The following is a 22395-nucleotide window of genomic DNA, read 5'->3' as shown; positions in this document are numbered from 1 at the left end:
AAATACATGACATAAATTTTAAAAATTATACACGTTAATATTACATAGGTATCTTTTAGATAATTATTATTATTTTTTCATGGAAAACTATTATTAAGTTAGATAAAACAAATTTAAACCTCTAAGAGCATTTTCAGTCTTGACCCAAATTTTTACCCAAATTTTGATCAAAATTTGGGTAAAAACCCATTTTGGATTAGGCTCACTCGAATGGTGAAATAATTCATTACCCAAATATATTATTTTTTTATGCTTTCAAGAGTATTAAAAATTATTGTTTACCATTTTTGTTTCCCTCTGTTTTTTTCCCAACTACATCTCGTATTTTATTTCCCTCCCATTTTTTCCCTTTTGCAAACAAATCTCTCTCTCAATTCTGTCTTATCTTGGACAAATCTTTACCAGATTTATATTGAAGAGATCGGTTCCTTTCCCACATCAACTAGACAATGGAGCCTTCTAAATATTCTGCACTTTCTTCTTCATCCTCCTCCTTCTCCTCTTCTGATGATAGTGATGAAGAAATAGCCATAGCCACAGCCACACTTGTAGGTCTCTATGAGGCAAATCATGGTTTAGTGCTAGAAATGGTGAGAGAAAATACAAAAAAAATACAAGCAATGGAGTGACTCTATTCCGAGACGGAAATACTACCGACACGAAAGAGTAGCGGGTCACAATCGGCTAGTTGCAAATTATTTTGTTGAATATCCAATTTGCTCGCCATTGGTATTTCGTAGATACTTTCGGATGAGACGCGATCTATTTGTGAGGATTCTAAATGCAATAGAAGAACATAATCCCTACTTTGTTCAAAAGCTAGATGCATGCCAGGTACGTGGACTATCCTAGCACCCTTCAAAAAATGACATCCTCAATGAGAATGCTCGCCTATGGAATGCCGGCTGATGCGATTGATGAGTACTTACGTTTAGGGGAAAGCACTACAATTGAATGCTTCAACCACTTTTGTCAATCGATTATCAAAAAATTTAGCGATGTGTATTTAAGATCTCCAATGGCAGATGATGTTAGTAAATTGCTTGTTGTTGGGGAGGCTCTCAGATTACCCGGAATGTTAGGAAGTTTGGATTGCATGCATTGGGAGTGGAAGAATTGTCCGACGTCATGGAAAGGTGCCTATTGCGGTCATGTTAAAAAACCTACAATGATTCTTAAAGTCGTTGCTTAATGACTTGTAGATTTGGCATGCCTTTTTTGGAAAGCCGAGAACCCACAACGATCTCAATGTCTTAAATCGTTCTCCTCTTTTTGATGAACTTATCCAAGAGTGAGCTCCTCCCGCTAATTACCCTATCAATGGACATGCCTATAATATGGGATACTATCTAGCGGATGACATCTATCCCCCGTGGGCAACATTGTTCAAACTATTTCGTCTCCTCAAGGAGCCAAAAAACAATATTTTTCGATGATGCAAGAGTCAACAAGAAAGGATGTGGAACGGGAATTTGGGGTTCTGCAAGCACGATTTGCAATCATAAAAGGACATGCACGGTTTTTGTAGAGACTTGTAAATTATTTTATTTTTTTAATCATAATATGTGGAGGATCGTATTTTGATGTTATAATGATGTTTGGAAGTGTTGGTAGCAAGTGGGGTTCGATTCGATGTTCGTCGGTAAAAATTTCAAAATTTTCTTCGGCCAGTACCGGTACTACATTTTGCCCAGTACCAGTACCCGTGGTCTAGAAGTTGAGTTGTTTTGGCATTTTGGGATTCCAATACCGATACTGGGAATCGCCCAGTACCAGTACCCGCTGTTGATTTTCTGAAATTTTAGCACACATTTCAAACCTCTACAAATACCTCCATTTACCATTTTTCACACCCAAACCCACGAAATAACCCTAGAAACACCCCGTCTCACCTACCCCACTCCAATCTCACTCAAATCTCTTGATTTCTACCTCAAATCTTCAAGATCTAAGTGGTTTCTACCTCAAACTCTCTTGAATCTCGCATTTGGTGAACAAAGGGTAAGTTTTGTGTTCTTGCTCTCACTCTTTGGCTCTCAATCACGTTTTTCTCTCTCCCCTCTTAATCATTTGTTGATCTTATTTTTGGGTTATATTTACTCTAGATTTTGTAGCAAAGCTTGAGTGTAGTTTGTTCTTTGTATATTTAAGCTTATAGCACTTGGTAGACTTAGGGTTTTGCTCAAAATCCACTTTGGTAGAGATTCTCTCTTTCTCTACATGTTATATGGTGAATTCGTGTGATATTAGTATTTGATTACTACACATGGTTCGGGTGGAACACCTCATGTCTTGAGGATTGCACATTCATATGAAAGTTGTATTTCTTGTCTTGATTGTGGTGACCCACGAGTTATTTGTGACGTGTTAGTTAATGTTAGAATGTGTGAAACGAATGAATGGTTTCGATGTTGATTGTGATGATATTGTGGTTGATGTAGTGAAGTTGAAGTATGAAGTTTACTGTAACGCAAGGGGTGGAAATACAGAATCGCAAGGGGTGGAATTTACTGTAATGCAAGGGGTGGAAATACTGAATTGCAAAGGGTGGATATTCGGTAGGAGGAGCGTGTGTATGTGTTTGAGAGTGCTTCCATACTAGTAAATTGTGTGGTATGTGTTGTTATTGAATTTGCCATTTAGTTTGATTCATTGTGTCCACGTTTATTATCTCATCAGCATATAGATTTTGTAGAGATTTTTCTACTGGGCTAGTGTAACTCAACTTATCAATCTTTTCAGGTTCAAATGTCGGACTTCAGCTTGCTTGCATCATATGCATGGATGTGGAAGATTTTTGGCAGCTAACCTCGTTTAGTTACTTAATCATCTTTGCACAGACTTTCTTTTGGGTAAAGATGCGTTTGTAACTGATTCTTCTAGATTTCCTTTTGATTAAAACGTTTGTAATATTCTAAATATGTTCGTACTTGTACTTAAGTTAATTTGGGCCGTAGTGCCAATGTTATAAATTCTCTTAACTTAGGGACTTGGTTTGTAAATGAACATTTGGGAACTCTCTTTTGGGTATTATTTATCTAATGCGATGTCTTATTTCCGAAAGGATTATTTAATTATCTTGAAAATCGAGGGCGTGACAAATTAGTATCAGAGTGTCTAGGTTTGAATACTTTGAGACCGTGGGGAGACTTCTAATCTCATGGGTTCAAAATATCACGTCCTCTTGCATGTCATATGTCAGCTTGTGTAAATTGACGTTACTTGGCTTATGTGATTTTGCATTTCAATATTGTAAAGTGGCGTAGAGTTGTTTTGACCCATGTTGGGTAATTGGGGGTTTCAACCTCATGAAATGATATCGTTATTGATGAACCTCTTTTTCTTATAACTTGTAGTAAGATGCCTCCAAGAACGTGTGCTAGAGCATGTGAGGTAGAAAGTCGGGGAGGTCGTGGCCGTGGCCGAGGGGCACCGGTTGAAGATGAGGTTAGCCATCATGGGGAGAATCCAAATGGGAATCTGGGGGGAGGGATTGGACATGGTCAGGGAGAGAAAGTACCAATCGTTCAAAATCCTTTCGCTAGGGATTTTGTTTCGGCTCTTGCGGCTGTAAATCTTTTAAACCCAGCTCCTAGGGAGAGTGCAAACAGTCGTGCCTTATCGGAAATGAGAGAGTTCAATCGTAGGAACCCACCAACGTTCGATGGGTCGAGCAGTGATCCTCTTGTGGCTGATCATTGGCTAGCCCAAATCCGAACCAGTTTGGTCCATTTGGTTGGACAGCCCAAATTTAGAGGGGTGTTTAAAAAAAATAGCAAAAATACTCTCTTTAAATATGAATTGTTCAAAATATTTTTAAACGGTTTAAATGCACCAAATAGACCAAACTGGTCGGATGCCGAATGTTAGGGCTGTCCACAGGCCCGGCCCGCCTGACCACCCGACTCGACCCGATCGAAAAATGAAGGCAATGGACAAGTTTAATTTGATCAACCCGATCTGTTGGATTCGGGTCCATTTTCTCGAATTTTCTAGTTGGTCGGTTGGGTGTTGGATGCACCCAATAATTTTTGGATTGATCCGATCCGACCGACTAATGTATAAAACTTTAAAAAAACCCTATTTTTTTTAGTTTCCCCAGTGGCCCAGTCCCCATGCAAACTCTCTTTCCCTAATTTTTTTCCCTAGTTCCCACTTTCCCCAAACACTTCCCCCCCCCCCCCCCCCCCCTTCTTATCTCTCTTTCTCTCTCTCTCTCTTTACGCAACATATCCTCTGAATTGTGGAGCTCGGGGAACGAGATTGGAGGGTCCGCCAGCTTCCCCACCACACCCTCTCTCTCTCTCTCTCTCTCTCTCTCTCTCTCTTTACGCAACATATCCTCTGAATTGTGGAGCTCGGGGAACGAGATTGGAGGGTCCGCCAGCTTCCCCACCACACCTCCGCTGGCTACGGCGGTGGCTCCACCTCGATCGTCCTCAATAACATCCTTGTCGGCTGTTGCAGTCGTCCCCAGCCAACTATGCTCCTCTCGATCAAAGACCTCCTCCCCTCTCCCAGCCGCCCATCTCCACCTCACCCGATTCCTACTCTGCCGGCCGCCACCTCCTTCACCGACAAAAGGTTTTGTAGATGTGATTGACAAATTGTGATTTTGTACTTAAAATTTTTCTGTGAAACACGACCAAAAAATGGTTTGTAGAAGTGTAGATCTGTAATATTTTGAAAGGGATGCTTTTTTTTTTTTGGTGATCTGTGATTGTGATTTTGTAGATCTGTGATTATAATTGATTGATTTTTCATTTTGTACAACCCACCAATCCGACCGAATCCGACCCGAACCAATAAGCATTCGGTTCGGTTGGAACCCGACAAGTATTTCGGTCAGGCTCGGGTGACCATTTTTACAATCCGACTAAATTCGGGTCGGATCCAACCTGATCCGAATCCGACCAAATCCAACCCGTGAACAGTCCTACTGAATGGATTGAATCCGAGACGGAGGAGGTATATGTGTACATCTCGTCTCTGCGTACAGTCCTTTTGTTTTTTAGGTCATGAATGAGGAACGCCTTTAGATCTCTCTACAAGAAAAGATCCCACCCGTGACCCCTGTTTTTTTGAAGCACCCAGAAAATAAATTGTACGGAGTAAATTGTATGGATTCGTTAAGTCGTCACCTCTTACCTCACCCCCTTTAATTTATTGATATGTCCAAAGACATGGGTACAATTCACCTCATACCTCACGGTCCTCACCCCCTTTAATTATGGACCTTGCTATAGTAACAGTTGAGGGCCATCAACGGGAGCCACCGACGGTCACGCAAGATTCATTCCGGATTCTACACAGATGATTTGAGTCATTCAATAATTCTTTTAGAAAAAAAGGTAGTTGCGCCAAAAATTAGCTCAATCCAATATTTGTAGATACTCGATCAAATCTTTCATTTTTTCCTTCAGATTTCGGATTTGTGAAAAGAATGGAAGATTGAATCGAGCACTTACACATATTGGATTGAGCTGATTTTTGTTGACCCACTCGGTTTTTTTAAAAAGAATTATTGAACGGCTCGAATAATCCGTGCGGGGCTCGAAGTGGGCCCTGCGTGGACGTCGGGGGCTCCGATCGGTTTCTTTGGAGTTTCTTTAGAGTTACCGTCTAACCCACTCGGTTTTTTTAAAAAGAATTATTGAACGGCTCGGATCATCCGTGCGGGGCTCGAAGTGGGCCCTGCGTGGACGTCGCGGGCTCTGATCGGTTTCTTTAGAGTTACCGTCTAAGGCCATTCACAGTGGTATAAAATTTGAAAGCATAAATATTGTTAACTTTAAAAATAATTGGCTTTTGATTATACCACTGTGGATGGCCTAATTATTGATTTGTCCAAAGACATGGGTACAAGTAGTCAAGCATCTCAAGCTATCTAAAACCCCTGTTTAATTGAAAAAGACGCTTATGTAAAAGCACTTCTGGAAGAAAGTTAAAAAATATATGTTTTGTTTAATTAAGGGGTGTTTTTGATAAATAATGCATGCATTTATTTTTTTTCTTTATTCAAAAAAAATTACATTTGTTAGTTTTGCATCGATTTTTTTGTAAATTATTATTTCATCATGACAGGAGTAATCTCAAAATTAAAAAATTATTATCAAAACCTAATATTTTTTGATTAAAGGATAAAAACTTGACTTATTTTTGTTTTTATTCAAACAAAATTGGATTATGTCATAATTCTTTACATTAGATTTTTCTTATCATGACGAAATAATAATTCACAAAAAATCGATGCAAAACTAATGAGTACAAAAAAAATAATCCAAATTGATCACTTATCCAAAACTCCCAAGTACTAATAAAAAACAGAAGAAAGCTACATCTTATTGTGGTGTGTGAATATTATCCTACAATAAACATGAAAAGGGAAATGATAAGAAAATTGATTTTGGCGCTTCACTTTTGTATGCATTAAAAGTGGAGCGCCAAAATTAAGAGCGCCAAAATTAGGAGCGCCTACTTACAAAAGTAGAGTGCCGAGTGCCAAAATCAGAATCCAAATGATAAAAGCCAAAATCAATTTTGTTTTAAAAAGAGTATTGTACTTTGCACATGATACAAGATTATTTATGCACATCAATTTTGACATTAAAAAAACAATTTTGGCATTCACACTCCTTGCTCCACAACCACCCAAACTTCCTTCTATTAATAAGTAGCCACTGCCACACACTATCCTCTCAGATTAATCCTCACGTACCAAACATGGAAATCATTCTCCCATGCATCTCTTTCACTGTTTTCTCTCTCCTCATTGGTCTTATATTTCTCTCAGAAAAAATCCACCGCCGCCGCCGCAACCTCCCTCCAAGCCCACCGTCTCTTCCGGTCATCGGCCACCTCCACCTCATCAAACAACCTCTCCACCGAACCTTCCACAAACTCTCCCAAACTCTCGGCCCCGTCTTCTCCGTCCGGTTTGGGTCCCAACTCGTCGTAGTCGTTTCCTCGCCGTCCGCCGTCGAAGAATGCTTCACCAGAAACGACATCGTCCTAGCCAACCGCCCCAGGACCACAGGCGGAAAGTACTTAGGGTACAACTACACAACCGTCGTTGCCTCCCCGTACGGTGACCACTGGCGCAACCTACGCCGCCTCATGTCGGTCGAAATCTTGTCCACCAGTCGCCTCAACGGCTTCCTATCCATCAGGCAAGACGAGGTCGAGCGCCTACTCCGCCGATTATACCAGAGATCCTCGACCGATTTCGCCAAAGTCGAAATGAAATCGAGGCTCTCGGATCTCACGTTCAATGTTGTTATGAGAATGATCGCCGGGAAACGGTACTACGGGGAAGATTTGGAGGATTCGGCGGAGGCGGAGGAGTTTCGGGAGCTCGTGACTAAGGCTTTCATGGGCGCTGGCGCATCAAACCCGGCTGATTTCTTGCCGATTTTACGGTGGATTGATTATAAGGGTTTTGAGAAGAATTTGGCGAAAGTTCATGAAAGATTTGACAAGTTATTGCAAGGACTGATCGATGAGCATAGGAGGGATAAGAGTAAGAATTCGATGATTGATCATTTGCTGTCGTTGCAAGAGTCACAGCCAGAGTACTATACTGATGCAATCATCAAAGGTCTTATCATTGTAAGTACATGACATACCCAATTCATGGACTTGGAGTCACTGCAGCGAGGGAAACTCCGGCAGAAAATGGCACGTTTTGTTGGCAAATCAGGCTAGTCTCACTTGCACATTTGTTCTCTCTTTCTATCTTAGTTACAAAGGTCGTGTGGAGCCTACTTTGAAGCCTCACACAAATAATCGGAATGGTTCAATAATTTAAAAATAATCTTTCGAGCGGTCTCATAAAAATTGGCTCAATAAGAAAATTGTGAATGGTTGATTCAATTTTTTTATTTTTAATTCATGATTTATGCTCCTAAATAATGAATGAATTTTGAAAGAAAGTCAAACAGTTATGTGATCGGTATCTCATTGATCTGAACCACATATATTGTAAAATTTGTTGAGGAGCATTTATCAAAAAATTATTATGATCAGACATTTATAGGTATCAAAACGCAAAAATTATTTTAAAACTATACCGTTTCGATATCTATCGATGTCTAATAAAGATCATTTTTTTAGTATGCGCTCTTCTCAACAAGTCTTACAATACATGTAGTTTAGATCAAGGAAACATCGAATACATAGTTGTATAACTTTTCTTCAAAATTCATTCAGTACTCAGGATCCTAAATTATAAATTATTAAAAATTAAATGATTGGATCAACCACATAAAATTGTCTGATTGAGCTAATTTTTTACCAAATCACTCAAAAAATCATTTTTAAATTACTGAACGACTCTGATTATTTGTGTGAGACTCCAAAGTAGACCCCACACAATATCTATTATTAAAGAGAAAACGAGAGGATAAAAGTGCAAGTGGGGCTGCCTTACTTGCTGACAAAACGTGGCCGTTTTTCGGCACTGCAAATTGCAATGATTTCCCTCGCTACAGGGACTCCATGTCCCCCAATTCATCTTGGGGGAATTATTGTTCAGTGGTAAGAGGGGCAAATAATGCCCAACTCATGGACCACTTTTTTTCAAATTCATCTAAACATGAAAAAGAGAAAAGAAATTACCAATACATGGAAAGGGCCACCTAAAATGATTATTATGCCCTCAAGTTTTTGTGGATTGCCCATACATGAAACAGAGAAAACGAAATTCTCCATATATGAAATGGAGAAAAAGAAATTCCCCATACATGGATTCAATTTGTAGGTGAATCTAGATTTGGACCTAAGTTGTCCCTTCTATGGATCTAAGTTGCTCTTTCTATGAACTTAAGTTGCACCTTGTAGAGATCATGAGTTGGTTTGTAGTTAAATCTGAGTTTGGACCTAAGTTGCCCTTTCTATGAATCTAAGTTGTACCTTCTATGATCCTAAGAGATCCAATGGTCCACAAGAGCTTTCTTTTTTTTTTTTTTTTGAGTAAATTATTTGGATTAACCCAGAAAGAAAAATGGGTTTCTCTTTCTAGAATGGAAAAAAATGGTTCAAAATTTATGTACTCATTCGGAAAAAATTAGTATTGCTCTTTTAATCACATAATATTGCACCTTCAATTAAATTATATTGCTCTTTCAATCATATAATATTGCTCCATGAGTGTGTACATTGCTCCATGAGTGTGTTATAATAGAGTGATATTTTTGTCTTCAACACCATGTCTTGGGAATTATTTTTTCCCTTCACATGACTGGGCAATTTCAAAAAAAATGTCCCATGTGTTGGGACTTATTTGCCTCATTTCCCACTGTCCCACAATTCCCCCATTCATTCTTTTCATTTTTTTTTCTCTTTGTGTATTTCTTTACTTGAGCTAAAAATACTCCTCTGATCATACAATGGCAATATCAAACCAGTTGAAACGACTGTCATACACTCTTAAGAAAGAAATTTTGTTCATCTCTTGTAGCAACTATATCAGTACAGTATCTAATTCATCAAACATTATGCAATGATACAATATATATAGTTTGGTAAAAAAAGTACAATATTCAGAAATAAGTCTTAAAAACTATGACAACGAAAATTCCAATGAAAGACAATACTTTGCAGCTGTATTCAAGTTTATTGGACTCGTTTATATCGTTCAATAATTTTAGACTTGCTTCTTTCCCACTGAAACATTTATATCGTTCTTAATTTTATGAACTTGATTCTAAAGGTCATTATACTAGCGGGGACAGACACGTCAGCAGTGACAATGGAATGGGTAATGTCCCTTTTGGTGAACCACCCAGAGGTGTTGAAGAAGGCTAGAGCTGAGATAGACGCTCATGTTGGCCAAGATCGCCTAATTGATGAACATGATCTCGACAAGCTCACTTATCTTAAAGCCATCATATCAGAAACCTTTCGACTTTGTCCAGCAGCTCCAATGTTGGTACCACACTCTTCATCTGATGACTGCACCATTGGGGGATACAACGTGCCACGCGACACACTCTTGTTGGTCAATGCATGGGCCATTCATAGGGACCCTAAGGTTTGGGATGACCCAACAAGCTTTAAACCAGAAAGGTTTGAAGGTGGGGAAGTGGAGGGTCACAAGTTAATGCCATTTGGTTTCGGAAGGAGGGCATGTCCCGGGGTAGGCTTAGCACAACGCATTATGGGCTTGGCCTTAGGGTCATTGATACAGTGCTTTGAGTGGGAGAGGGTGAGTGAGGATCCTGTTGATTTGAGTGAAGGAAACGGACTTACCATGCCAAAAGCTGAGCCATTAGAAGCCATGTGTAAAGCACGTGATATCATGAAGAAGGTTCTCTCTGATGGTGCAAATGACGCTTGAGCAATTTTTTTTTTTTTTTTTTGGCAGGTCGTAGTATGCAGTTCATGTTGTTATAGTTCAATTCGTACGTTGGGATAGTTTTAGTTTCTCCTTCTTTATTGGTTTTGCTTCTATTATTTTTCAAGTCGTGTACAATAACTATTGTGTAGCTGCAAGATGATTTTCCAAAAGATTGTTTCAGTGACTGTAAGAATATTGAAGTAAATAAATATCTGGCCTTCCTCATACAAACAGAACATCCCAATGCATTGCTCGCGTAGCCAAAGCAGAGACCCAAAAATTGGACTCAATAGCCAGCCCTTTGACGTCCTAAATGATAAATGCACTTTGCCATGGAAATGGACGACCTAGCTCTAAAATACTAAGTGGGAATCTAAACCTTGTTGTCACTATTAGTCCCCTTAGAACTGATGATTTTGTTAAGAACCATGCTTTCACGCAAACACAAGGCGCTAAAATTTCACAAAAAGGGGGTGAAATTAAGACATGAGACTTTTAGGCTTTCAACCATCTAAAAGCTCCACTGCGATTTATGATTCCATCGCCTCCAATAAAGAGTTCAGGACCAAGACCGGAAAGTCTCGCTTTGATATTCTTTAGCAATGAAAAAGATTTCAAACAGAGAAAGAGCATATTCGCCTTTTGTTACGAGCCTTCCGCTTTTGGCTGAACAAGTGGGGTTTTTTTTTTTTTTCATGTGAGATCGTAGCCACTAGAATGAATGGTTTGTCATTTGGGATTGAGTCTCTCTTCCTCTAGGTAAATCAAAAAAGTGAGAATATTAACAAGGGGAAGCCTCGAAAGACATACAACTTACGAGTGCCCCTGGCCTCTTGTAGACGAATATCTCCCTGTTTTGCTCAAGTCTCATGAATCTCTAATTAATGAGGTGCCTACCCCTTCCTCGTATGAAAGAGCTCCTCTGTGACCTACCCAGTCTTGAGTCCTAACGAATGGCTGAGTTGGAGTCTCGAGTCACGGCTGCAAACTCATTGCATGCCACCCTTATAATTAAACTTGTTTTGTATTTTTGCGCCTCAAGAGATCGAAGATGCACGTTCCACCGCGGCCGATTCTAACTCCACTGGAGCATATAGTAGAACCTAAATGAGATTGGGCACATTTTGTTTTCGGTTGTCAACTCGACATCTGTATGGAATATATAGTATAGCAAGAGGACAATTTGTAAGAATAGCTGTCAACGCGCCAAGTGGATGCAATTGATTGGCCAACAAATTATTAAGTCAATTAATTAATTTTGAAATGTTTAAGTCAATTTAAATTTGAAATGTTTAAGTCAATAATTAAGTGGCTGCATAATTTGTGGGATGAAGGACCAGTTGAAGCAACGTGAATATATCAATTAACAACGTGATTTACATCAATTAACAACGTGATTTGTGGGATGAAGGATCAACGTGATATGCTTCTTCCTCTTCTAAAGCTGTAGATCCAAAAGTATTTCAGCCCTCCTCTCGCTCTCTCTACTCGACCTTTCCCACTGACGCCAATGCCGACGCCGCTACTTCAACCCATGCATTTTAGGTTAGTTGGTTATTTATGTCGCTGCTTCCAATTTTATTCTTCTTCATTTGTTTTTTTTTTTTTTTGTGAAATTTAATAATTCTTGATCTTATTTATGTTGGAATGTTGAGAACTAGCAAAACACTACTACAATAATAGATATGCGTCACACTAAAGAGATTCACAAAGATCACGATTTTTAGTGAAAGTGTGATAAAAGTGATGCTTAAATTTTTTTATCTCATTTTAAGTCCAAAGATGAGTGTAACACCCCTAATTTTGAGAACGTTAAATAGACATTTTTATTGAAAAATTAAATAAAGTCTGGCTCGATATTACATCATAAACTTAACAAAAATAATTTTATTCAACAAAATAAGGGGGAATTAGGGTTTCTATCTACTGTTCCGCTTGTTCCTCCATCCTGGCTAACTCTTCAGCTCTAAAAGCTTCAAAGGTGTAGAGTTCACCCTGTTCATCTACAAGATTTGACATATTATACCGACGTCACCACCAATATAATATGACAGGATCACTAAAGGGTAACACCATAAGCTACAAAAACTTAATAGAATAACACATACCCACTGACCCTTAACTTACAAACTTTAGGGCAAATTCTACTTAACACATGCATATCTATCAAATAGTTAATAATGACACATCCACATTCACTATCGTTGGTGTCCATTATTTCTGAGTTTTTCCTACACGTCATTTCGTAGACCGTGTCACTGGTTCTACTTTTCATTAACCAAATCAACATTTTTAAAATCGTTATCTTAACACACCCAACCTCGATTCCGCCGTTCTGGGCTCCCGAGTATTCTTACAATGGTTCCGCCGCACCGGGTTTCCATTGGCACGCTTTGCATTGGCTCCTCTCCGCGGATAACCAAGCCACACACCCAACCTCGGTTCCGCCATTCCGGTCTCCCGAGTATCCTCACAATGGTTCCGCCGCACCGGATTCCCATTGGCACACAAAACACACACCACACAATGGGCTACCACGTCCGGCCACATTGCGGTTTTCAAAACAATTCACCTTTTCAAAACATGTCTTTTCATTAACCACACCATAGGTATCATGTTTCTACTTTCTCGATTTCTGTGTCTCATTCTCATGCAACGATTCCGCGGTTGAACTTTTTACATACGTTATCACAAATCATTCATGGTAATATCGAAATTAACTAGCAAGATCATTCAACTCTATATTACTAATCATGCTCAAATTCCTACTTAAAGCATAACGCCACATGTACAAACGCCTTTGGAGTGAAAAAAATCACTTATGCTTTACAATAAGACAAATAATATAAACAATTCATAAAACATGCTCATAATCATCCTAAAGATCAAAATACGAATACTTCTATCAACGATAAAGTCTTATCTTTTGAAAGCCGTTCTTTCTTCCTTTGTAGGAAATTCAAAACAACATATGTTTATTAGAGTAGAAGTCTATTATTCCAACATGCTTATACTTCCATTAGCGAGAATAAATTTACTAACTATCATGCATTTCAAACTTTATGGGAGATAGATAATCTTATATACTTAAAGGTAGCGTATAAGAAGATTCTACATTATACTTTCCAACATACAGTTCTATGTTATATGTTGAGTGAGTGGGCAATGGACTCTACCTTTCTTCTTGGCGGTAGTGACGGCTACGGAAGGTAAGTTAACGATCGGACAGAATAACTTCCTACAGTAAGCTTCCGGTAGTTTCGAAAGAGAAAGGTTTCTCTCGAAACTAGTTCATGACTAAAACTACTAAACTTTATGGATCAAAAGAGTGGTTTATGTTGAGTTTCTTGAAGAACACAAGAAGAACTGAAGAACACTCAAGAACAAGAAGAACAAAATAAGAATACAAGGATTTTCTAGAGAGAAGTTGGAGGATTGGAATGTTTGAGTTGAATGGTGAGTAAGGGGTGCTATTTATAGCAAAATTTGACTCCCTCTCCTCCCCCCATGGCCAGCCTCCCCCTCTCTCTTTTTCTCTCATGATTTTGCTCCATGGACTTGTCAAATCAAGTCTTTAATCAAAACTCTAGCATTCCCTCACTTGTCATTTTTTCTTTAAGCCATAACTTAGGCCATCATGAAGGGTTTAATGGCTTGTCTTGTCCTAAGAAGGGTTAACTTGTAAGAAAGAACAAAATGATAAGGCTAGATTGTGTTTAAAGCAACCTAGGTTGTCATGTAGATATTAGGCTTATGGGCTATAGGTAGCCTGGGCAAGTGAACAAAGTCACATGCACACACTACACTCTCTCCTCTCTCTCTCTCTAGTACTACATATGTATATATTTACATATATGGTTATATATGAGTACACCTAGATACCAAATAGACTAACTAAGGCTAGGAAAAGAGGAATGATGAGGGGTTAAGGCTTTCAAGTGTATTGTGTTGTCCATTGGTCAACACTTTTCCTAGAAAGTGTATCTATACATGTATAGGTTCATATAGGCATGTTTAACATAGCTTATGAAGTACATATATGTAACGACCCGAATTTTTGGCCCAATTTTTTTTTCTAAATATAATATTATTAGAATAATTTTCCTTAATGCAATTCCTTTTTTTAAATACAATTATGCATGCAATATATACATGCATTCTTTTTAAAAAAATTTCTACACACACATGCGTGCATGCACACTCTTTCTCCTCCCTCACCTCAAACTCCTTCCGTTTCTCCGTCTCCTACTCAGTCTGTACTTCCTCCCTAACCCTAAAATCAAGCCCAATTCGTCTATTCCAAATTCCATGAACCCAACCCCATTAAATTCACTCTTATCATCTTCCACCAAAATTTTCTTATAAATACCCCACCCCATTGACCCACGAAAATACCACGATATTTCTCATACTCCACCGACCAGAAACGAAGAGAAAACAGAAGAAAACCAAGCTCCAATCCATGGAGTTTTAGAGAGAGAAAGAAAGAGAGAGAAAAGTGGATTTTATACTAAGACCCGACCGAAATCCAATTCGATCATTCTAAGCTCTTCCCACAACTCCTAGAATCACCAAACATCGTCCAATTTGGTCCCAAAGAACCTGAAGTCTTCTTTCCTAAAATCCAAGATTTGTATTTAAATCAATTCGATCCAATTCAAGGTATTATAATTCATTTCAACCCATTCTCCAAGTATATTAAGTGTTTATATGCTTAACCCTATATCCCGAACGAAAAAAATATAGTTCACTGCGCGTTTTCTGCCGTATTCACCAATTTGATATTATTTTTGAGCCTGACACTTTATTTGTAATTATTTACAAAGAAGATGACCCTTATGATATTTATTTTACAATCTTTATAATATTAATATTATGAAAAACTACTGATCTGATATTATTTTCTTACAGTGTAATATCATATTAGTATAAAATATATTAGTTATATCAGTTTAATTTATCTAGTAGATTGAGTTGGTTTTAAACGTTTCGAAACAACTTTGCGACCTTCCGAACATCATTTTTGACATCCGGACTATTTTTTCTAGACTTTTCACACCTCAAAGATCATAACTAGTTAAGATCATTTTTTAAATTTAATTTTCTATTTATTAAATTATTTATTAGTTATCTATCAAAGTTTACAAATGAAAAATCTTTGCGACCTTCCAAATAATGTTTTTAACACCCAAACTATTTTTTCTAGACTTCTTGCATCTCAAAGATGATATATTGTTAAATTCATATTTTTTTATTTAATTTACTATTTATTGTTATTTCTATAGTGTTTCCAATCAAAATTACTTTACGACCTTATAAACCTTATTATTAATGCCCGAGTAATATTATTTAAACTCCCTACATTCCGAAGATGAAATTTTGTTAACCTCCACATATTTTATTTATTAGATTATTTATTATCTATTTATTTTACTTTCGGCAACTTTCGTTAATACCTGTATTTAAAATAATTCTGCGACTCTTCGAACCCATTTTTTGACACTCAAATGGTTGTATAGGACCTTTAGGACTCTTATTAAGGTCATGTTAATTATTCTAATATTTTTTTCCTAATTAATGTATTTAATTAGTTTTTAATAAATCTAATTACTTGGAAATAATTAATGAGAGCCTAGAAAAATATATTTTTTAAAATTCTTTTAAAAAGTTCTTACTTATTATCATCTTGGTCATACGAGATTAAGGGCAACGGCCCATTCATAAAGAGTTGCGTGATTGCATTGCTTACTAATTGTTTTAATTATTATTCGTTTTAATTGTATATTGCACCGATACTTGATTTGAATGTTAGATTGGACCCTAGAGACATGGGGTGGTATGCAATTAGAATTCATCTAGACGATGCTAAGTAATGGATGAATTGGAAAGTTTTATTTTTAGATTGCTTGCAGGCGTGATTTTGAAACATGATGGGATTTGTGATGAGATTGAAACTAACGAGTGTCCAGTGATGAATTGATTGAAACTGGCGTGTGTCCAGTGATGAGTTGATAGACTGGCGTGTGTCCAGTGATGAATTGATAGACTGGCGTGTGTCCAGTGATGATCGTGAAGTGGTATGTAAGATAGGCGAACCCTAGTTGTGATTCAGGCATGATAAGCTTTCCCCTTGTTGTAGTTATTGGGGTACACACTCGGTATATAACTTAGGTGTACCTGCGACAGCAAAGGGAAGTGACCTCATGGGACCGAGCATGACTAGCGGTTGGGGAGGAAAGATCTCGTGGAGAGATCTTAGATTTCACATTAGGTTATGGATAGTAATGAACTGGCTTATGTGAAAATATCTGTTTGACTTTTTCGATTCAATATTATCTTGTTACCTGCTAATTGTAAAGTAAGAGGGGTAGTTGGATTGGATTATTCTACTGGGTGATTTATCACTCACGGATATGTCTGTATCCTGGCAAATCTTTTGCTTTGGCGATCAATTTGCCAGAAGGCGCAGGATTCAATGGAGAGGATTCAAAGATGGTGCAGTTCGACACGGAAAGAATATTAGGAACGAAGAATCGAGTATGCTTCGGATTTGTTTCAAGTCTAGAGTCAACTCTAAAGTTAATGTATTTTGAATCAGTAAATTTATCTTGTGACTGTAATAGCTAAACTTTATTTTGAAAAATTATATTTATTTAGCAAATTTTCTTAAGATTTTATTTTACTTTGCTTCCGAAAAATCGGGGCGTTACAATATATACATATATATAAGTATATATATGACTCTAGGAAAGTCACTCTAGAATAATTAGGCTTAAGGCAATAACTCTAGGTTTGCATGCATGACATGGCTAGGCTTGTTTCTTTTGGAAGCAAAATGATGGCTATGACTTGTCTTGTCAAAGTTATATATACATTGACAAGTCAATTGTCCACTATCCAAGGGATAAGAATTTCCTTAGCAATTATGGACCAATGGTTAAAGAAGAAACGATGGTAAGTATGACTTTGAATGACTAGTCATGGGTGAAATGATTACACTAATGGCCTAATGGTCCAATTAAGGTTAGGAGGGTTCATAAGGCTCAAGTATGGTAAAAAAAAAGGTCCAATTAGGGTTAGAAAAATGTAACTAGGTGAATTGGTAGTCCGGTTCCTCCAACTAGTCGGTTGAAAAATAATTCTACTTGCCATGTAGGATTTCTAGTCAAGAAATATAATTTTAAGGACTAAAATTTAATTATAACGGATTATAGAAATTAAAAAGAAATTTTAAAAGTAATACCAAGTAATTAAAAGAAATACCAATATTTAAATAAAATTTTTATTTATTGAAAATCCAAGTCGTTGCAATGAGATAAAAAGGGGATTTTAGAACGAAATAAAATACCTCGCTCTGCGTCAAGATAAAAGAAAAACAACCTCACTCTTGCGGCGTGATAAAAGATTTTAGGGCAGAAAAAAATGAGATAAAAGATCTTACTCTTGTGGCGAAATAAAAGAGAAAAATCCTCACCCTTGTGGCGTGATAAAAGATTTTAGTGCAAAAAAAATGAGATAAAAAATCTCGTTCTTGTGACGAGATAAAAGAGAAAAGAGCTCACTCTTGTAGCGCGGAGAAAAGTGAGATAAATGATCTCACTTTTGCGGCGAGATAAAAAGCCTACCCATTTAGGCGTGCAGTCTGAATTTTTTACGTGGGCGGGCTGGTACTCATTTAGGTAGGCTTTGAAAAGTTATGTGAGAAAAACGATATCGTTTAAGAATTTCGAAAAGTTTTTTTTTTCTTTTTTTAACAAAATGTAAGAAGATAAGCCCTAATTACATTCATCTCAAAAAATCTTTATGTTTCATCTTCATCTTCATGCCCAAAAAGATCGAGAGAGAGAGAGAGAGAGAGAGAGAGAGAGAGAGAGAGAGAAGGTAAATCCCACAATTGGGTTCCACCAGTGTCTAGTTGTTTCTTCGACGATGGGCGGACTGTTCCACTAGTGCCTGATTTTCAAGTAGGCGAACTGTGATATTTATGATTTATTGTAATAGTGAAATAGTTATTTCAGATGTCTTCCAAATATATGTTTGACACATAAGGTAAAAAAGTAATTATATTATTATGGCTTAGCCTTGTCTGAAAATGATTAAAATCCAATTGGAAAGCCACCATTGAAATTTAAATTCAATATAAACAAAAAATTCATGTGAAATGGTTAGTTTATAAAAAAAAATCTAAAGTTTGTCTATAATGTTACAATCTGCAGATTGTGATAATTTTTATAAAAATATAAAGCGCACACTACAACAAAAAACACTATTGTCTACTAAATTTACCAGCTAAAACTAAAATTTTTGCCCCAAGAAAATCCTTTGGTGACCAACAACTAATTTGATTGGCAAAAGATCTATTGTCATATTTTTAATTTTTTTTAAACAATGTTTATATATGTATTTTTATATCATGTTAATTGCATTTCAAAAAATTCAACAAATTTTTAGGGGAAAAAAAGTTCTCACTTTAGGAAGTAAGTATATAAATATTTTTGTTTTCCTAATGTAATAGAAGTTCTTGGCTAGCTTAGTAGTAAGGGCTTGGGAAATCAACTAAGGGTGCGTGGGTTCAAAATTTGGCAATGACAAGAAAAGATGGTCTAGTAGATACAAAGAAAAGATCACGCGCAATGATTTTCCATATCTGTTTATGGTGTGATCATTTTGAACTTTCAATCACGGTTATAGACCGTGATCTAAAGTGACATATAATCACACCCAGAAAAGAGAAACGATCACACCTAAGAGAAACAATCACGGTTTGTAACTGTGATAAAAGAGAAACGATAACGCTTTTTGGCCGTGATTGTTTATCTCTTTCAATCACGGTTTATAACCGTGATAAAAGAGAGTAACTTACAATCACACCCAGATCTATCACGGTAACAGAAGCGTGATGGAAAGCTTACAATTACAATCAATAGATGTGATCATTATGGTTTATTGGGGTCGTCGTGATAACAACTTTGTTAAGGCATTGGAGATTTAATAATGATATTTTAATTGTTAGGTTAAGTTTTATAAATCAATTTAACTTTATTTGATTTTTAGTAAGCGTGTTTAACGATTTATGGATTTGGAAATTTTTTTACCTGCTTGATTTTTTTTTTCATATGAATCTACAATAAATGTACGTGCACCTCGATTTGTCATGCATATGTCACAGGTTTTTTCTTCTTCTATCCATTTTGTAATGAAATTTTATGACCTTAAAGATAATTGTCATCCTCATAACCGTGCATAGCACGGGTCTTTGCTAGTATACAAGTATAGGAGGATGCGCAACAAAAATCTAGAACTATTCTCACGGTTACGTTATTTTTGGTCTTAAATAGTTGAGTTTTTATGAGGGCCCAACAAAATGGGATAAGGAGGAAGTATATTCCTATCAATTTTAAGGAACCTTCTGTAATAATGAAAGCCTACAATGTACGTAGCTATGTAATTTGTTCGTAAGAACCTTATACACACAAATAAGAAACATTAGGAAGGAAATTCGTAACAAATAATAGTTCAATGTACGTCACAAGAAGCATGGTTCAAAGACTATATATCCGAACCTGCTCACACCCATTTTGGCACTCGATTTTGTTTCGAGTCCCACTGTGATGTTCCGAACCGTTGATTTTATTTAAATTAGTAAAATAGGAGCCCCTGCAAAAATTCAGCTCATTTTGATATCCGTAATTGCTTGATCTAAACAGTTTTACATAAATTGTGATAGAAACTGGTGTTTGCAAAATTGTTTGGATCAAGCCTTTACCAATATCAAAATGAGCTGAATTTTTGCAAGGCCCTCTATTTTACTCATTTAAATAAGATCAACGGTTCAAAATAAGACACAATATATATATATATATATATATATATATATATATATATATATATATATTAATGTCCATATCCTATGAGGGATCCCTTATTTTGTTAAAATGCGGACCTCCCCTTTTCCGATCAAATTTCAACGATCCACACCGTTCAATGTGTTCATAACGTGATATTTTAAGGGTCTACGTGAGAAATCAGCAAAAAAAAAAGGACCGAAAAGTGCTTCATTCGAGCAGTTTTTCATTAAACCGTTCAATAAAAATTGCTCGGATGAAGTACTGCCCAAATCTTTTTTTTTTTTTTTTGCTGATTTCTCGTAAAGATCTTTAAAATCACAATTTGAACACATTGAGTAGTTAGGATCATCAAAATTTGATCGGAAAAGAGGAAGTCCGCATTTTAAGGGATCCCTTATAGAATCTGTGGTGTATATATATACACACACTCACCAAGCTTCTACTTAGGGCGTCCTTAACTTGCTAAAATGCAGAACTCTCATTTTTCAAGCAAATTTCGATGATCCGAACTATTCAATATGTTCAAAACGTGATTTTAAAGGTTTCCAAGAGAAATCAGCAAAAATATGACCGGAAAGTACTTCATCCGAATAATTTTTCATTGATTCGTTCATAAGTAGGGTGTGGATAAGTTAAGGACTTATTAAAGGACTCATTTAATAAGTTATGGTACTAAAATCCACACCCTATTCTACGCATTTAATAAGTTAAGGTACTAAAATCCACACCCTATCCTACGCATTTAATAAGTCAAGGTAGTACAAATTTACAAGAAAACCTTAGTTTGGTTAAGAGATATCCTTCTCGGGTGCCGTTAGAAAAGAAGTTATCCTTCTAAAATGATTAACTCCACACTAAGTTTTACTAGCGTCAGGCTCCTTTTGCGTGGAATTGAGCCCTCAAGATTAGTTAAGGTTTTTAGGTTCTTTTAATCTTTGTAATTTGTTTTTAAAGATTAATAAATTTCTTTTTTGCCTTTCAAAAAAGGATTAGTTGAGGTGCGCATAAACTAATCCGGACACTTGAGTCATAGAAAAGGAAAAAAAAAAGGTTTACTAGCGTCACATGACTCACATCTCCTTTATCCAAACCCCCACATAAATGAACGTGTTTGCCAATTTCATAGCTTTGCCCAATTTTGGCCGATTTTCCCAATTGGGCCCTTCCAATTGGCATATTGCTAGTATATAATCGGCATATTGGAGGACATTTGTGTCATTTCATGCTTGAAAGGTGTAATATTCATGCAAATTAAAATTTACTCTAAGGGGTTTTCTTACTTTATGAGAATTCCGTTTGTGTTGATCCCAAAAATCCTTCGTCTTCTCCTGGTTTTTCGCCCCTTAATTAGTGCGTGGATATTTTGGTAAAGTCAGTTGGGGAACAACTGGTGAAGAAAGTCTAACAAAGCGGCGTGGGGACGAAAAAGTCTAACATAGCGTCGTGGTAACTAAAACTAACTATAGATATGCGAGTACATTAAAAAGACCTAAAGCTAACTACAGCTAACTAGTACATAGTTATGACATCAACTTGCCATTCAAGGCAACTGAAGCATTTCAGTTCTACCTATGCAAAAAAGCCTATGTCTAAATAGCTCTGGAATGTAACGAAGAAACGTACACACAAGCTTGTGTATAATCTGGCACTCTGTTAAGAGCTTCCAGACTTTCGATCTACATAAATATGCATTTACGCATTTTACGAGACAGTGTTTTGTAATTTGTAGTACTGGCTTGTGTACAATACTTTAGCCTTTGAGATGGTCTTAATATGCATCGCGATCCTCACAGATGCATTGAAGTGATCCATGCTTCGCAAGATGTTTCCCATGTAAGTACTTCGCTACAAAATGGCATATTAGATTATAGGTTGTCAACCTTAGTGTTCGAGTTTGGTTTTCTTGAAGTTGCCTTTGTAATAGGTATTTTATGTAATGGATGGATTATGTTGTTTCGCTCTAAAAAAAAGTTCATGCATACATAAATGTAAATTATCCTATATATTGATCTACCCACCAAAACAAAAAGCCTGGAAAACAACGGACCTGACTTTAATGTGCAAAGCACGTATCCTTGGCACTAAAGACCCATCATTTTTAAGCTTGAACATAGGCCATTGCTTGATAAGTAATTTTAAAATATGGATATGTAATTAAGTTAATGAACATGCTAGATTTCGCTTGAAATAAATAGACTGAGGTAATAAATG

At 36.8% G+C, this 22395-nt stretch overlaps 1 protein-coding gene across 1 annotated transcript; it reads left to right on the top strand.

Annotated features, from left to right (window-relative positions):
* Positions 1 to 6684: 6684 nt before the first annotated feature.
* On the top strand, positions 6685 to 10567 carry LOC131304389 (cytochrome P450 81Q32-like). The gene is made up of 2 exons (XM_058331610.1): positions 6685 to 7608; positions 9710 to 10567. The coding sequence occupies exons 1-2, from the start codon at positions 6724 to 6726 to the stop codon at positions 10334 to 10336; spliced, it is 1512 nt and encodes a 503-aa protein (XP_058187593.1). The 5' UTR covers positions 6685 to 6723; the 3' UTR covers positions 10337 to 10567.
* Positions 10568 to 22395: the final 11828 nt, after the last annotated feature.

Source organism: Rhododendron vialii, chromosome 10a (assembly GCF_030253575.1).
Source record: "Rhododendron vialii isolate Sample 1 chromosome 10a, ASM3025357v1".
NCBI classification, from domain to species: Eukaryota; Viridiplantae; Streptophyta; class Magnoliopsida; order Ericales; family Ericaceae; genus Rhododendron; species Rhododendron vialii.
The sequence above is the reverse complement of the archived record's forward strand: the minus strand, read 5'-3'. Positions and strand labels throughout refer to the sequence as shown.